Source organism: Amblyomma maculatum, chromosome 10 (genome assembly GCF_055883805.1).
Source record: "Amblyomma maculatum isolate TAMU_Amacu chromosome 10, ASM5588380v1, whole genome shotgun sequence".
In the NCBI taxonomy this organism is placed as follows: domain Eukaryota; kingdom Metazoa; phylum Arthropoda; class Arachnida; order Ixodida; family Ixodidae; genus Amblyomma; species Amblyomma maculatum.
The window spans coordinates 32,101,355-32,118,854 of record NC_139353.1 but is presented as its reverse complement, the minus strand read 5'-3'; the positions used below and the strand labels follow the sequence as shown (position 1 = coordinate 32,118,854).

The window sequence follows — 17,500 nt, the reverse complement described above, 5'->3', positions numbered from 1 at the left end:
GCTGATCTTTCCTTGCAGAGAAGGTTGATTACATCGGTAAGTCTCAAAGCTGAACAACACATTTTCTTCGATTATGAACTTAAAAAAAAAAAAAAATAAAAAAAGCGAAGCCTTCGGATTGGCTCCATTTTTTGCTTTTGTGCTGCTGGTTTAAAGGTTGTGGATCTGATCTCGTACGCGGAAGTCATATTTCAGTGGCTCCGCTATACGAAAATGGCCATGAGCTGAGCGACGATGGTGTAGGTCAAAGAATTCCAAGTGGTCTTTGAGTTTCGCATTGCCCATAATCGTTGTATAGTTTCGGGGTATTACAAACTCCAGTTCACAATCAAACATTCCCTAAATGAAATCAATTATAGTAGTATTTTTGATGTAACTTGCGTTGTATTTTATTTCTGCTTGAGAGAATTATCTAGATTCGTGTTCAAAGGCAATTACGGTAGCTTTTAATCACATTTTCGTGTTAATGCATAAATTGCAGTACATTTTATATTTCCGTCGGCAGATCCTAATAGAAACAAATTGTATACTGATATAGATCTAAGTTTTCTATAGCAGAATAATGCCTAGTAGAATTGAAGGTCTACAGAAAATGAAACTGATATAAATGGGAAGAAAAAGAGAAGCGCCCGCGTACTGTGCGTAAAAGAACCCCAGGTGATTACCATTTCCGGAGTACTTCGTTACGGGGTCTCAAACCGGACGTTAAGACATATAAACCAAAACAACCAACCAGCAACAAACAAGGTAGACAAAAAATAATGGAAGTTCATTTATGATTGTATCCTAGTGTGTGGAGGCATACTACTGCTTTTTTGAAGCCGGCGACTTAACGCCGGGTTCTCCAGCCCACTTCCTGCAATTTGTCTTTCCATGAAATAAAAAGGAACAAAATGGCATGTGTTTCTGACGATGCATTGAAGGCCTTGTGCATCTCTCGAGACTGCAGTGGGAACTAGCTAGCATATTTGCATATTGTAAGACATGATGCCAACACAGTGTGCAGTTATTGTGCTCGCAGACCTTGTTTCCCATTATGTTAACATTTGATGCTCGCCGCATCGTCATGATTGAATTCGCCAGCCAAAAATAAACAACAGGCGTATATGCATGCTTAAAAAGCTCTATTGTTGTATGTTTCGTAAATTTCGCGAATTTGCTCTCCATTTCGTGAAAAATAACACTTTGTATTTTGGGTGTCTTTTCAGAACCAGCGGATTCACTGTAAGGATGAAGCGGCTCTTACTTGCGCAGCAGTCGAAATAGTGACAGTCCTAATCTCACTGTAACATTTCACCTCTTTTCCTTCAGGGAAACCAGGGGACCATTGAGCACCTTCAAGATGCTGGCTTCCGTTCACGTTATTGCTGTGCTCCTCTTAGTCGCCATTGTACTCTTGACAAGCGAGCAAAAAGGTGGGCGAACTAGGCGGCGCACGGAGCAAGAAAAAAATGTATGAAATATCTAATCTTCAGTGTGCATAATTATATACATAGTTAATGGGGCTTGAGTGAGTATGGTATGTTGGCTCTCCGGAGACGGGGATGGTGGGGCCATCAAAGATGCCCTAGCATTGGCTTAAGTAAATTACTCGGCCAATTGCAACCAGTTCTTCCCCTATGCATTGGATGCGCTGTGACGGGGAAAGTTATCTGGAGGCTAACGCCGTCCCCTACTTGTAAGCCATTCCAGTGGAAGTTCTATAAAATCATGCGCGGAAATACGCAAAGGGATATTGTATTTTAAGATAGTGAGACTTCACGCGGAACATAAAGGAAATAGAGTATGTAAATCACTTTGCACGGACAAAGCGTGCCGCATGTTCGAATTGTTTCCTTATTTTTTGATTTGAGTATACGTGGAGCTTTCGTTTGTCAAAAAGACGTTGTCAATATAACGGCGAATTTAAAAGAATAGTTGATATCTTCCAAGCGATTTCATCGGTACGATTGCGTTTGGGAGTATGATGAATTGCAATAAACAGGGCATCACGCTTTCTCTACTTATCAGCTCCCCTATGACAGTGTTCATGACGGGAATAATTCGCTCTGTCTTAGTTTTACAGTACTGCTAAACCTAGGCCTAACTAGACATATGTGTCTCTCACTCCAAATGGTTTCACCTGTAAGAGCCGAGAGCTCTGTTGTGGCTATAGAGTTAACGTTACGACTTCGTGTGCTTACATGTGTTGAGGTGATGCCTAGCGCTGCATCTCGTAGAATGTTTGTGTTCAGGTATATTGAATTGCTGTATAAGTTTTGTTAAACTACAGAATGTTATGTGTACTCCGAACTCCGAACAGTAGCAGAGATAACTCTTGAAAAGCAGCTGTTGAAAAGCTCGCTTCTGAAACAAGGTACCAAGAGCGTGTTTGGGAGTCTATCCTAGTGCTTAGTCAGAAGGGTACTATTCAGCTCTCTGGACGTGTAGTACATGTAGCGCAGTGTTTGCGCAACCAAACATTTCCAAGGACACTACGAAGGGCATTTAAAGCGTTTGCACGGAAGTTCTTAGCAGCATTTACTTATTATTTATTATTTATTATTATTATTTATCTGATATCAACATGGCTGTCCTGCATTACAAATAAGGGGGGAGGGGGACGAGTTACAAACTTAAAGAAAAGTATAGAATACACATCCGGGGCACACTTCAGCCCATTTACCGTGAACTAGACGGTTCTCTTCAGAAGGCTTCACTAGAAGGTTTTACTAGGAGATAATTGGAGGAGTATACGGCCCTTGTCTACTTCCGCTTCTACGATAGCAATGTAGACATTAACTGATCCACATACTTGTTCTGAGGTCCAGTGTGCTCTCGCAGTCAGTGTGCACGCACAGATAAGTACGTCACTACAACTGTCGCATCTTCATCATCGCGAATAACGAATTGATATCTAACATCTATTTTCTCTTGCTTTGCTAAAACAAACAAACAAACAAAAAAAATACCCACGGGCCCATTTGAGGAAATTCCATTCACTATATCACCGTCGCAAGTGCCGAGTCTCAATTAGCGGAAACGTAGCTGGGCGGGAGATGACTTCCCCTCTGCAAGGCGAAGGGGTGGGAGGTTAGAGGCAGCACCTGCACTACATGCAAAGGGTCTTCGAGCAGCAGAGCATACATCACAACTCCTCTAACTTCGGGACAGACACGCAGTGTTCCTCTATCTCCAGCGTTGTTTAAACTAATTGAGGATCACCATCTGTATAGGTTTTTAGGGAAGCGCTAGCACGGTATCTGAGATCTGTGGCCATGCATGCACAGGTCCGGCCCTGTCGGGGAGGCTGGTGGCTGGCAACAAGCTGGCCAAGGGCTGCGCCAACATCAGCGAGTTTGGAGACGTGCCGATGCAGACGACGCCCAAAGTGGAGAACACGACAACGCTGCCCTGGTGCGACGAGGAGGAGGAGGAACCTCCGTGTCGTTCGAGACCTGTGCCTGAAACGACCCCTACAGCCACACTTCCAGATACGGTACAGAAATAACCACTACTACTGTTCCTCGCCATACGGTTGCAAAATGCGAAGGCATATTCCAATACGCCTGTTTATATATTTCTGTTGTACTCTTTGGGCTTGTCGGTGTCGTGTACGTCGTTGAGATGAAAAGACTTAAATACCAGCTGGGAGAGGCGTTCGGGATTGCCTGCTTTGCTCAAACTTTAAATGCACCAAAGCATAATCATTACTCCATAATGAATATATAGGTTGGAATGAATGATTAGCCACTAATTATGACGCCCTCAGACTAACCATATTTTGTGAGGGCTTCATAATTCATACTGCTGGCTATATTCCAACGTTACCTTGAGTGCATTTAAAGTACCACCCGTTGCGGGTGCTTGGAATACAAGACAGCAGCAGGCGTAATGAGGAGGCAGTGGCATGCGGGCATAGTGTTTACCGTTCATTGCTTGCTCGAAAAAAGAGTTTGGAGACCACTCACCTATCCTTGGCTATTAAATTCCAAAAGGACAAGAACTACCTAGCTCAAACATCTAACCAAGTAAATTTTAAAATTTACCCCCGCGACCTCTTTTGTACGATCATTGGCGGGGGAACCATAGAGGAAGGCGCTGGATTTGCTATGTATGGCGTCCCTAATTTAATGCTCGTGCTTTAGTCATGTAATTCACTAGAAATGGCCATATGCATCACGTTTGTTAGTGACGAAATGAGATACGGTGTAATCAGAACGACTATATTAGCGTAATCCATTCAGTATCGTTTGTGCGACTTTACAATGTCCCAAAGCCTTCAGACACATTTTCCAGATTTATTTCATAATCACCAAGCCTGGGAAAAACAACAATGGGTAAAGTTCATTACTGAAACCTCCTCATTAAACACTCATGTTCCCACCTCACTCATAGAACTAATGTATTACTTTCACTCTTGAATTCTACCCACGCGCAATTTAGATGCAGCATCAGGCGAGAATGTTTATACAACGCCGAGTATTAGCATTGGGTGGTTTCGTGTGTTCTATTTTTGCGTCTTGTTATCGTCAGAGTCCTAAATTTCAGTGCCCTTTTCAATTTTTCCAGCACTCCACTTCGTCTATCTCAACACAGCGAACGTTCGCCTCTTCACCGGCTTCGACGACAGCTGCGCCGACGGCAAAGCCGACGGAAAAGCCGACGGCAAGCAGTCCGTCATCTAGCATCGGGAGCACGACAAAGACTCCCGGTTTTCCGGCCGACGAGAGGCCGACCCTCCCAGCCTCCGTGACGCTGAAGACGCGGTTCACGCGGCCGAAGAGCATGAAATCGACCATCGCCGGCACTACTGCGACAACGAGTGAGCGTTCTCCCGCCAAGAGACGCGCTTGTGTCCAGTAGAAACGCTAATAGGAGTTGGTATTGAGGAAACAATAGAGGAACACCACACAGAGAAGGGGGGCTAAAATAAGTTTGCACGACTCATCCGTACAAAAATTCGCTTAGCAAAGGTAGTAAGTGGCTGGGATGGAAAAAGGAAGCCTCTGATACGGTGTAATAAGGAAAGTAAACAGGCCATCGAAATAAGGCTGGTGGTTTGGTCAGAACACAGAGAAGCAGGGAAGGCGCAGATTTCTAAAGAGAAGGTGGGCGAAAATTAGGAATCGTATCGGCAAAATAAACTGGAACTATAGATCCTCGGGCGGGGTAAAATAAAGCTGGACACCGAGCTATTTGTGTTTTAAGTACGCGACGCTGCTAAAAGGTGGCCGAGGAAGTTCTGGAGTTATATAATCTTTGAGGGTAAAAAGAATCGGATATCAAGGATAGATTCAAGACAGCGAGGCAAAATGTCAAAAAGAAGACGGTGACATAAAACACATTATGAAAGCTATGGGCGAGGTCAACAGGGGCGATGACAGAGTGATTTACTCGATTCGGGAAATATCTGCGGAAAGCATAACGGAAAGGTGTTTAGAACTAAAACTGGAGGAAGGCGTAGATAAAGAGTTTTAGATCCATAGTCGTTGGGACGGACGAAATTGTAATCACGATAATTAGTGCACTTGTACCAAGAAGCAAGAACACGTTGTTAAAAGCATTGGAAACTATCATATCAACAAATTCGGGATAGTTCGCGGCAAAATAGGATAAATTTAACCTTAAAGGGAACCGAGATAAGACGAACAAAAAATTTGTTAGAGCGACTATGATAACATCCGTTACCTACAGGCTGGAAATGCAGGCAGTGAAATGAAAAATGCAAGCATGCATAGAAATGAATAATGTACTAAGAGAACTGCAGGACGGTCTCAGAATGCGTAAGCATCTGAGCAATATATAGTATATTTGTGTTAACCCAATACATAGAGGTAGCCAGGCCTGAAAACAAGCCTCTGCACTGAGCCTTCCTGAGGTAAGTGGTGCTTACGTCAGCGTACAAAGGGAGGTTCTGTGGTACATACTGAAAAGTGAAGCTATCAGAGAAAAGATAATTTAATACCTAAAAGAAATATACCGAGATTATCAAGTAGAAGTCTATTGGGAGAGACTAAGAAGAAAAAAGGATTGAAAGGCATTTTCGGCCCTTTTCAGCCGCTCTTCATAATATATCTGATAAATAAGAAAAGGTGGCATCAAAAAAAAGTAAGTTTGTTTTTTATCTTTCGTACGAACTAGGAGGAAGAGATGTAGAGCAGCGGCTCCCAGGCTTAATCTGTACGTTCCTATAACAGCCCCTAAAAGAAGCTAGCAGTATGAATAAATAAATAAATACTCGGGAGACGTATTTTACCTGATAGCCGGGAAGATTTACAGGCACTTGTTAATACCCCTGGAGACGAAAGAGACGGGTCTGATTGTATTCAACAATTGCACTGATCACGTGCTTACAATAAAAGGGAAATGAAGTATCAAGAGTGGCAGAATATAAATACCTCGGAGTGGGGATAAACGGAGGACTGGTATATATTGAAACATATGAAGAGACTACCAAGGCGAATATGAAGAGATGACGCCATAATGAAGCACGCAGCGTTATGGGGATATGAAGTACTGGTCGGTATTTATAAAGCAATAATGGTGCCGGGGCTTATCCTTTGGAACGTGGATTTATGCCTAGGCAGATGTTCAGTCTTTGGTACAGATAATTAAATCAGAGAGATGTGGGAACATTAGCAACACCAACTTCACGCATTAGCTCTGAGCCACACAATAATGTTCTGCACCTCGTGTCAAAGTAGACGCTTTTGAGTTAAAAATAATCACATAAGTAAGCTCATAGAACACACAAACACACAGAGAAGGGACGGACACGCGCAAGTGCCTCCCATTTAATCAACGCCGGGGCCGTCCTTGCCATTCAGCGTCCGAGTCGCGGCCGGTCCTTGGAAATCGGAAGCCCCGGTATACGGGACCAAGTGCGCCACTGACTTTCCCACAGGAAAGAACGTCACCTTCTTGCTCGAAAAACAAAATGTTTGAAAATGAACGCACAAAATGAAACTGATGCTCGTTATACCACTTGCTTACATACCGAATCGGTAATTACACGTAATTTTTATTGAGCAACTAATGCTGAGCAAAAAATAGTTATTGGCAAGGGAAGGGTGGATAGCCTTCATGAGGCAAGCCAAAGAAGGTAATTTGCCTAAAGATTTAGCTTTATGAGTCGAGATTTAACAAGAATATTCATGTTTAAGCAAAGTTTAGTTCGCGCTTTCTTTACGAGTATCAATCAGATGCAATGCACCAGCGCTATATAAATAACCTGTTTCATATAGTTGTATTTTACCTGAAAGGATCGCTTTTACAGCTTGTTTACTGTACCAGGACCTAGAAACATTAAAAAAACTCGTGTTTTGGGGCTGCAGAGACCGCAAATGCCTGATGTGATCTTTTATCTTGCCTTTTTGACTCTTCTGTGTGCCGGTCTTTCCTGTTTTCCTCTTCGAACCAATAAACAGACATCGTTTTATGTGTCATGTTTTTTTTTATTTGTTTTTTTTTTGTACCCATATATAATGCCTAGCTTATACGAGTACCCCAAGATTGGTTGCGGATTAAACATATTGCTACGTGGTGGCAATCAAGAAGACGCACAACATGGCGACAGGATTAACGATGATTTAATGGCAGGCCTAGCGCAAGGGCTCCTCTCGCGTCACTGCCGATTTTCTTCTTTGCAACAATATGATATCCGCGTTGCTGCTGAACGCTGAGTATTCCGCATATGGCACATGACCATACTTGCGGTGCATATGGCCTCAACGACGCTTTTGTCAACATTTTGTTTACAAGAACAGCATTTGGCGTTTTTGACCGGGATTTCAATTTCGCCTTGCGCAGCCGTGCAATTGCCCCCAACTGCAGTATTGTTTAAATGAGTGAAAGTCACTGTGTAAGTTATGCCACTGCAATGATTTCATTAGATCCGCATCTGACCGCACACGTGCAGCGACTCGGATGCCCCTGGTGTGCACCCTTGGCAGCAAGGGCACGGCGTTCATAACGTACCCTACACCAGGCCTCTGCAGCTACGTTTTGTACACGCACGTTCTCGTCTCTGACGGGAAACTTCGGGATTGGCAAGGCGGCAATGGTTGGAAGGACTTCGTGCACGCTCTGCAGGCTGAAGATTTCACCGACTACCCCGGTGGCGTGTCCTTCGATGTGCGGTCAGTGATGGTGCTACTTCCTGTAATGATTAATTTTTAATATGTTCACACTCGGGAACCATGTTTAAAGGTCGGTAGCCTTAATGCGATACAACTGTTTTGGAAGCAGTCGAAAAGGAGCGGTTGATTTGCACCTGCCGATTTTTTAACGCGGCACCGTTAAGGTTCCCGTTTAGCGAAAAGAAACTACCCTCAACTTGTGGGCAATAAAAAAAAAAAGGGAAAAATTGCCCACGATTACGTTATTTCCTAATGCGAAATTTGAGCGCAGCTTATCAGCTATTTACTTTTTCGATAGACTGAGGCAAATATTTCGAGCAAGACACGTATGCACAATTGCAGACACCTTTTTTTTAATTTTTCACACGTATTCCATCAAGAAACACTAAACTAACAGTTCTTGGCTGTCATGAAAGAAGCTTTGTGGTCGGAGAAAAGAAGAGAGCAATTGATTTATCGGAAGGTTGCAGGAAGCAGCGCGTGGGCCCATAGGAACGTTGTGCGACGAACAGATAGCAGCGACTAACTGATGACGCTGACGCCGCTAGCGAGTGAGAACGGGATGCACGCACCGGGATCCGCTGACAGCGGGCCGGCGTTTCGGCAACCCGAGAGCCCGCTAGCAGCCACGCAGGATGAGGAGGGACCTCCTCCCCTCTTTCTGCGAGGCTCCGGTTGCCGAAGCGCCGGCTCGAACTGGAGGGAGGAAAGGGGGCGGAGCTGGTTACGAGGTCGACGCTGACGACGACGATGACGACGACGCGAAACCCAGGAACGGGCGCCAAAGAGCTGCGCTTTAAAATCCACGTTACATGGCCGGACAGCGATTGGTCCACGAGTTCTGTAATTTCGCAACGCCACGTAACTTGTGAGTGCTTGCAGGAAGCACTCTGTGGCAGGAAGGCACGAGCTCGCAGGAGATCCGAATGGCACCTGCGACCCTTGAATCCCGATTCGGGCCCACTACTTTGCTGCTCATGTGCTTTCTATGACGTATGGTTACAGCAGGCTCTTCGGAGCTTCATAATAATATCGGAAGGTCTTCCGCATAATAAGGTAGCGCCCGACGTTATGGTAAGGGTTATGTGGTAGAAAATAGAGGTAAAGATGAGACATTAGTGTTTACGTGAGCATCAAAGCAAATAAACGCTATCGGGATTCAAAAGGGGAGGCCAAGGCGGGAGCCATTAATGTTGTCCAGTGGGTGCGTTTTCCTCCAACGTTTATTTTCGCTAGCGTTCTTTGCTCATGACTGTTACGGCGCTAATTTGAGAGGCAAGTTAACGCACTACAGTTACAAACGAATACACCTCTCCAAAGGGCAAAATAAAGGGTCGTTATTTTTATACAGTTAATGAAAATGGCTTGACTTGTAAACTCAGCTAACACGGCAGAATTGTGTATGCATGACCTCGGTTTCTTTGTTACCCTTTACAGTGTTTCACTAAATTAGTCGATAAGTTATGCCGGAACCGCTTTAAAATGGGAACATGATGGCTATATACAACGAAAGCTCTGCACTGAAGCGGCTTAATGAACAAAACACTCAATATGAACTTTCATGTACCTTCCTTAAAGGTGGGCACTGGATGATTTAATGTGATTTCTACGTAGCCTAGATATGCTAATGGACAACGTACATAGTTCATGCAAGCGGGTCAAAGAAAACATGATATATTTCCTGATACTGGCAGCTACAAGATATAATAATTTTTCCTCCCCATGGAAGGCAATCTACTGCTGCCGCGTCCCTGGACATCCCATACGTGAGGAAGGAGCTGCAGGAGCTGTCCACGAAAAACATCAAGCACTACGGTATCCTGAACATCGTGACGCGGGCGGCTTACCTTCACGTTTTGGTGGCAGCTGCTGGGGAAATGATCACGGTGCGTTAAAGAAATACGCATCCTTACTCGAAGTGCTGCAGTATCTGCCCATTAACAACGCTTTTGGAAATGGCCAAATTGAATATTAGCCCGCACAATAGAACTGAATCTAAAGCCCTGAGCACTTCCCAGCCACTGGATGTACCTTATAGCAGTGCAGAGGATGTCTTGCGTCACCACTAATGTAGCAAGCGATAGGGAAGGGGGGATGGGTGAAATGTAGAAGTCAACCTCTAATGGGGTAGTCGAAATCGTCTTGGCATTTATTTGCCTAGAAGCTGACATGTTTACCTAACAAGGTTTATTGGAATGGGCTAGATGCAAAAAAGAACAAAAAAAAGAGGATAATATATGTATTCCTTGTATAAGCATTGTATTTCTCTCGCTGATAATGTATGAAAAACGTGTGTGAACTTCCAACTCGATTAAATTACAACTCTTATTTCGACATTTCAACAGGCATTTTTGCGTTAGTGAAGCACGTAGCAGGGTAGATGGCTCACTACCGAAACGGCCTTTTGATTCTCGTTGCGCCTTCAACGTCTGGAAGCTATATTTCGCACCTTTAGGGTTTGGCGCTATATCTGTTGAAGCTACCTCACTCATCTTCTCCGGGCTCACTGATGAATGAGCCGTAAGAATAAGGCCTATGCTGTACGGCCACAAGGCTCTTCTCTGACAACGCTTAGGACGTAGTAAACAAGACATGTATTTTTATGCCGATGTGCAATCTTTCGAGATCGAGAAGTTTTCTTATCTGATATTATCTTATATCGTTATCAGGCAGATAACAAAGTAGAAACCTTTCAAAGAAACGTACCTCAGTTTAATTGAACCCCTTGAACTTTCCGAAATCAAAACCACTGCAGCTGCTCGCATGTATCTATTAAGTCCAAGTTTGCCATCGCCATTTGGAGTGTGGGTTCGTTGGCTCTCCTAAACGTTTTTGAGTTGGCAAAAGCTTTGCTCGCCATCAGTTGGCGTCTGCCAGCCAGTCCGTGTCGCGAACGGAGGATTGTTCTCCAAGAGTGAAGAATGTATGTATGCAGTGTTGAAAGGCCGATGAGGTGGTATTGTGGGTTCGTAAGCGCAGCAATCGGAGAACAGGCGCGGTCGCCGCCACGGAGGACGAGGAGGACTGAGCTGGGGGGGGGGGGGGGGGGAAGGCAGAGATGGTTACGAGGCCGACGCCGACGACGACGCGAAACGCAGGAAGGGGCGCCAAAGAGCTGCGCTCAAAAACCCCTGAAGCATAGCTGCTGCACAATGTGACGCTATACATCTGGACAGCGGGGATACTGTGTTCCATTTAGTTCGACATTCATATAAAAGAATCCAAGCAGCATCTGCTTTCATCCGTCTCACTTACTGGTGCATCCTTGGCGATTTTTGCTTTCATGTGAGCCCCCCCCCCCCCCCCCCCCCCCTTCCTTTCCGCGGGGCGTTTTGAGGAGAGTGACAAGATACAGACTGAAACTTGGCTGACACCACTGGCAACGCATCTATTGGTTGAAAACTAACCGGGTTCAAATAAAAGGGCCTGCTCATTGCCGAAGCCTCTTTAGTATCATTAGAAAATGTGTGATATGGTTTATTTCTTGATGGTCATAGCTGATTGCTACAGTAAATTAGGTTCTCTCATTGTGTCCAGATTATACCATAAGCTGAAATTGACAAATGTTCAGCATACATAGAAGCGTTATAGATAGACGCGAGTCAGTGCGGCTTTAATCATGCTTAAGAAAATCTTAAATATATCAGCGTTGACAGCTAAACTATACCTCACCGCTGCACGCAGAGGCTACGACAACTTCAAGGGGGCGACAGATCCAGACACATCATCGTGGCTGCAGGCTTGTGGACCTACGAGGAGCCTAACGCGTGGGCCACCTACGAGGCACAGTTCAAGGTGCTGGCCAGGTAAGAGTAGGAATGGACGGTACCTATGACTTTCACCTCTGATGGAATAATTCCTGCTGCTACATATTGCCAGGATGTTTTTAAAATTCAGCTCTACCGACAGTGCTTCCCCATCCGGCCTTATCGGGTGCAAATGACGTGATTTAAAAGCCGTTTTAATCTACTGTGTTCATTGTTATATTCCTTCAGCTAGATAAAGCATGATGCAAGCTGTTGATGAAGTAAGACAAGTAAAGTTTTGCTTCGTTCGGTACTTGTTTTTTTAAACACTGCGACTGCAGCAGACAGAAACCCGAGATGTGTCTGTAGCCAATGGCGATGCTTCTTTCGACTGAGCTAAAACGCAAAATGTTCTTGTGTTCACATCGAATAGGTGAAGCAGCAACTGGAAACTGCTGTCCTTAATCACAGTGAAGCGGACGAGGAAAGTTTGGTACTTGGGAAAAGCAACGTTGCCAGCAGAAACATTCAAAACCGTGGTCATGCAATCAGAAACCTTGAACTAGTTTGCGTCGGAATAAAATGTCTCGTGGTCGTCCTTTGGTAGAAGTTCTAAAGAACGACACCGAAGCCTGTAATAACTTCGTCACCCGGAGCTGCTTTTGAAGCCCTGCTATCATGCATTCGAGAGCACTTTAGCAAAATAATATCTGAAAAGCTACTGTAAACTAAATTTGCTTGCCAGTGGGTATTTCTGCACAAGATGAATGCTACAAAGGCAGTTTTCTGTGGCTTTAGAAAGTGCGCTGTTTTATATCGTGATCCAGCATACGTAGAATTTACAAATTTCTGCACATTTTTCTTTCCTTTTGGTTTATTTTAGTGACGCTTGTGTGATGCATTCTTAATTAGCGTTTTCGTGTTATTCTTCCGGTAGGTTTGGTCCAATATTTTGACTTACATTATTTATTGATATGTATTGTGCCTTATTTAACCACCTAGCAACAAAAGTCAACCAAGTGCACCTTATATCGCATCCTTCCAACAAACACAAATTTGAGGGATAAATGTGTTGAATGTTTCTTCACAGACAGGAAAAACACAGATTGCTGACTGTTAGCGTGACAGCAATGATAGAAATACGATGTTCTTTTTCACTTTCCGTTTTTGATCACTGTCCAGTCGTGCAGATTTCTAGATCAAAAATTTGCATAGACAAAATTATATTGCATGTGATTCAACTTTGGGAGTGCATTTCGATTCCTTTTACTTCAGGCTTGAGGCCACAGAAGCATGCACACACTGATGTTCACACACGCACACACGCATACCATGATTACACTGCTAACACAGTAACAACATTTAGCATTTGGATTCAACGTGCACCTTCACGCTGAATGAAGCGGCTGCTGCGATGCCTGCCGTTGACTACAGGGCTGCAGCCTAGTCCGTAGAGGCAATGCGTCTTGATGTTATAAACCCTTGCAGCTTCGACGTGGACATCCTCATCACACGGAGCAGTGTCTCCACAATGGAAACGGAGAAGCATTGCTTCGCTGCCCCACCCACAGTGTGGAACACCGTGAATGCCTCCTTTCCGGGCTTCGTGAGTGCAGTCAATGGCATTTTGCTATGGATCAATCTATAACCACGCAGAAAAAGCTGAAAGCCTTAATTGACGTAATTCAACTATAAATTCAAATGAAAATTTTTTTTTCTCAAAATGCCGCGCGGGGACTTCTAGTGAAGCAGAGAATTAAGGCTGCGCAGGCTTTGCACAATCATCGGATGTGTAAATGTTGTGTTCAGTTGCGAAGAGAGAACCGTGTAAAGTGTTGTGCTTCATTCCGCTCTTAAATAAAGCAATTTAATTGTAAAAAATGACAACGAACTTTGTTGTCCCTATCCATTCGTCGTGCTTGGCGTTTTCCTTTTCGGGATGCTCCTAGCAAGCGACGGGCTTCCCCCCGCGACTTTAGGCACCTTGTTGGAAGATTATTGTGTTACCCGGGAAACAACATGCATCTGACGTCAGTATCACGTTTCCGGTCTACTGCTACAAGCTCTATTCAAAGTAAGATGCAGGAAATAGACGGCGGCGCTTTTATTGGCGTCAGCGGATCATCAGCGGAATAATAATTGCGTCGCGAGTAATTTTATCATCGCAATAGGATGTCATGCATGTTTGTTTCATACTATTTATTGATAAAGGTCATCTCAGTGTATAATTCTCTCTGTCAGATTTAAAGTGGTGCAAATATATTGCGGTACCAGACTTACCACTACACTTATTGCGTGTACTGCTTTAATAAGGTGATACACCTAACTCGGTACATTTTTTTTTAAACGAAAATTGCAGTCAATATGTGAGGCTCCTCTCTAGATGTTGGATTACCTGACTAGGACGACACCTTGTTCCAGCATATTAGATGGCTTGATAAATATATCATCTCTTGATTGCCTCTTTATCTCATGTCTGAATGACACGCCCTTTAATCGACATTTCAGTTTCTGCGCCTGCCTCAATGATTGCTCTCTCACCATATCCGCAGGACAAGCATGCCGAATTGCTGATGGCCTGGCAGCCCTACCACCACCAGGATTTGTACGTGGGGCTTTCTTTCGAGATGGGCGTAATGTTGTACCGGCTCAAAGATATTGGGACGCCCAGGGACCTCACGCCTTACGCACCTTGCACTCAGTTCGCACTCGTCGGATACGAACAGGCAAGTGGAAAAGTGCCACAGGGTACTATACTGCAGTTGCAAAGGAGATAAGAGACGACACTTTGGTAAAGAAATAAAAAACTGATGAAGACAAGAAACAGCTACGCGAAGAAAACATTCGCTAGGAAGCCAGTATAATGATTGGCTCCAAGTAGATGAAAGGAAATTGAACCCTCCTCCCAAAGAAAAATGGCTACTTACGGCTCTTATGGATGTTGTGGTCATTTGTCGGCAATATGTGGCCTTGTACATTTTGAGTAAGAAGATCGAACTAAATGTTTATGGAATCCTGCACGAGGGGATTGCTGATTCCTCGTCGAATTTTGGCGCGCTGTAAAAGCCTAAAAACATATCGCACGTAGAAGTATATATTCGACAGCGATTGAAATAACCCCACTGAAATTGCATCCGAATAATTTCTGCTATGAGCTGTTGAATGTCGAAAAGCTTCTTAAACCTGTCGTGGGTAGTGCTGTAGGCTGAGCAACAGACTCGTGAGAAGGGCAGACCGACGCGACACAAGAAGCCGTACTCCTGGTGCGTGGTGTGTCTACGAGATGAGACAACGATGGCACAGTGAGGATTCGGAATAGGTAATGGTCGCTGAAGAGAGCTGAGGAGCGAATTTGATATCATACGACTGAGAATCACAATGTGATAAATTTTATAGAAGCAAAGGAGGGCAAACGTAATTTGTTTATATACAAAGCTAATAGATTTGCAGCCATTTGCGAAAATATTCTTTTGATGGGCAGTTGAGCTGAAGTATTTTTTTTCTTAAAAAGAACACAATTTACGAAGGAGGCATATGTCCTGAACATTATGTGGATATTTAACCGCTTTTGTGCGCCGTTATAAGTTGAAATATTTTTAGACCGTTTGTTTGGAAAACAAAAAGTGATAGCTCATGTAATCAGATGTTGATAATTTCGAGGTCAGATATAATAGCAAAGCCTGCCAGGGAGCAAAATTTCATTCAATGTAACCTGAAATTGTTTGTCTCTTGCTTTAAGAAAAATCCTAGTTATGTGCCATTTGTTAGACCGATCGTGGAGTAACCTCACCAAAAGTTTAATTGGCGAAATCGAAAGTGTACAAAATGCAGGAGCAATTGATATTCCATTGTGGTCCAAATGAAGGGACAGCTGCACTAAAATGAAAAGACAGCTGGAATGAAAAGCGCTCTCCTCGTGCCTAAGAAAATTGGCTTGAATTTGAACAAGCGTGTAGTTAACAAAAGAGAATTATTTTAAACATCCCCACTATGGATTTGAATTTAATTGAATTCAAGAATATCCTACTATAATGAGCCTTTATGACAATTTTTTTTGCGATAACTGTAGCAGATTAGGGTCACATCGTTTGTCTTTTAACCAACTGTATTCCAATAACGAAGATCTATTGTTTCCGTGGTGTCGTCAGGGCGTGCCCATCAGAGCCTGTCCGCCTCCCCCCCCCCCCCCCCCCCCCCAAAGGGGGTTCAAGCATGACAAAGGGTTTTCTATTCCAATAAAGGTAGTGGGTTCGAGTCCCAGAAAATGTCACGGGGTCGAATCCCAAAGAAGGTTTGGGTTCAAGTCCTTCGTTTGTGGCAGAGCAACTGCGGTGCCATGCATGATCACTTGCCATCGCAACTCCGGCGCGAGCCGTTGTCAAATCATGGAAGTGAAGTGCTTTCGTCTTTAGATATGAGGGGGGGGGGGGGGGGGGGGGGGGGTTAGGCAGTACTAAGTGCTTTGAAATCGTTTAAGGCGAAAACCTTTATAGGCTCATGTAACGAAATCCCTTGCGCGAGAGTTGTCTGCGAGATTTCTTTTCTAGCGTGCCTGCCATCTGCAATCCCACACTGAACGCGCACCAAAGAACACAACGTGACAGGAGCGATGGTGTACCGTCCAAACGCACACTTGTCGGAGAGTGTGTGACAGATATTGCGCCTTTCCTTTCCTAAGTAAACCAATTATAATTATGTGTAGCACTGCAACGAACTCCGATAAAAGGCAAACGATGAGAGGCAAATGATAGGACAGGAAGTGTAGGCTTTCGTCATTCTCCTCTTGAGACATCTGAGGGATCCTCAATTTTTTATTTTCAATTTCAAAAATGCCTTCAGCCAGGGTGAGGCAAACAAGACAGTGCAAATCCCGCCACGTAGAGTTACAATAGAAGTAACCTTTTGTTTCTTAGCTAAATGCAGGGCAACACTCATCCCTCCACCTGCATGCGTTATTCAAAATGACAAGAAAATATAGGTAAATGTAGCACTGCAAGGGCATAAAGCTTTTAGACATATGCTCACCGATTGGAATGCAGTTCTGTTAACCGAAACACTGAATTCGTTTCCACTATGCAGGTGTGCGATCCGAACGCGTCCCTGAGCAGGATGGACGCTCTTCCCACGGAGTTCGGCGCCATCTCGTCGTACGATTTCTTCTACGACAGCTGGGAAACCATGAAAAGGAAGGTACGTTATGAGACAGCTCTAAATCTGCGACGCGTTACATGTTGACAGGACGGTGACAGGACTGACTACAATCCTTCGCTAATGAATCAGTGTATATCCATTCCTGTTGAAAGGTGAAGCCATATCTCGGAAGTCATGAAGAACAAATGCGGAGAAGCCCCAAGGAGAAAAAAAACTCGGGTCCATATCTGACGCAAGGACTTGAAGAACTGCTATCTGCAGTGGACAAAGGAGGAATTCCGGTTTTAAACATGTAGGGGTATTTCAGCGTCCATGCGTTGCAGACGTCTTTAGAAGGACTGCAAAAATATTTGGAAGGTACATAAGCTCTGCCTTTAAGTGCGTGACGAGACAGTGTTAACGGTTCGTATCTCCGGTTTCAATTTCGGATTCTCGTTCACGTACATCACATCTGCCGCGCACTTAACAACGAATCTGTTAATC

The 17,500-nt window shown here is 44.2% G+C and overlaps 1 protein-coding gene across 1 annotated transcript in view; it reads left to right on the top strand.

The window, feature by feature from the left end:
- The window catches only part of LOC146176075 (uncharacterized), a 17,434-nt gene extending 121 nt beyond the window's left edge, over positions 1-17,313 (top strand). Inside the window, exons 2-13 of the mRNA XM_084581251.1 lie at positions 19-36; positions 1,209-1,224; positions 1,312-1,415; positions 3,270-3,478; positions 4,552-4,804; positions 7,901-8,120; positions 9,850-10,006; positions 11,805-11,926; positions 13,355-13,472; positions 14,419-14,592; positions 16,946-17,056; positions 17,170-17,313. Coding sequence (XP_084437377.1) covers positions 19-36; positions 1,209-1,224; positions 1,312-1,415; positions 3,270-3,478; positions 4,552-4,804; positions 7,901-8,120; positions 9,850-10,006; positions 11,805-11,926; positions 13,355-13,472; positions 14,419-14,592; positions 16,946-17,056; positions 17,170-17,313 — 1,646 coding nt within the window. The remainder of the gene's footprint in view (positions 1-18; positions 37-1,208; positions 1,225-1,311; positions 1,416-3,269; positions 3,479-4,551; positions 4,805-7,900; positions 8,121-9,849; positions 10,007-11,804; positions 11,927-13,354; positions 13,473-14,418; positions 14,593-16,945; positions 17,057-17,169) is intronic.
- Positions 17,314-17,500: the final 187 nt, after the last annotated feature.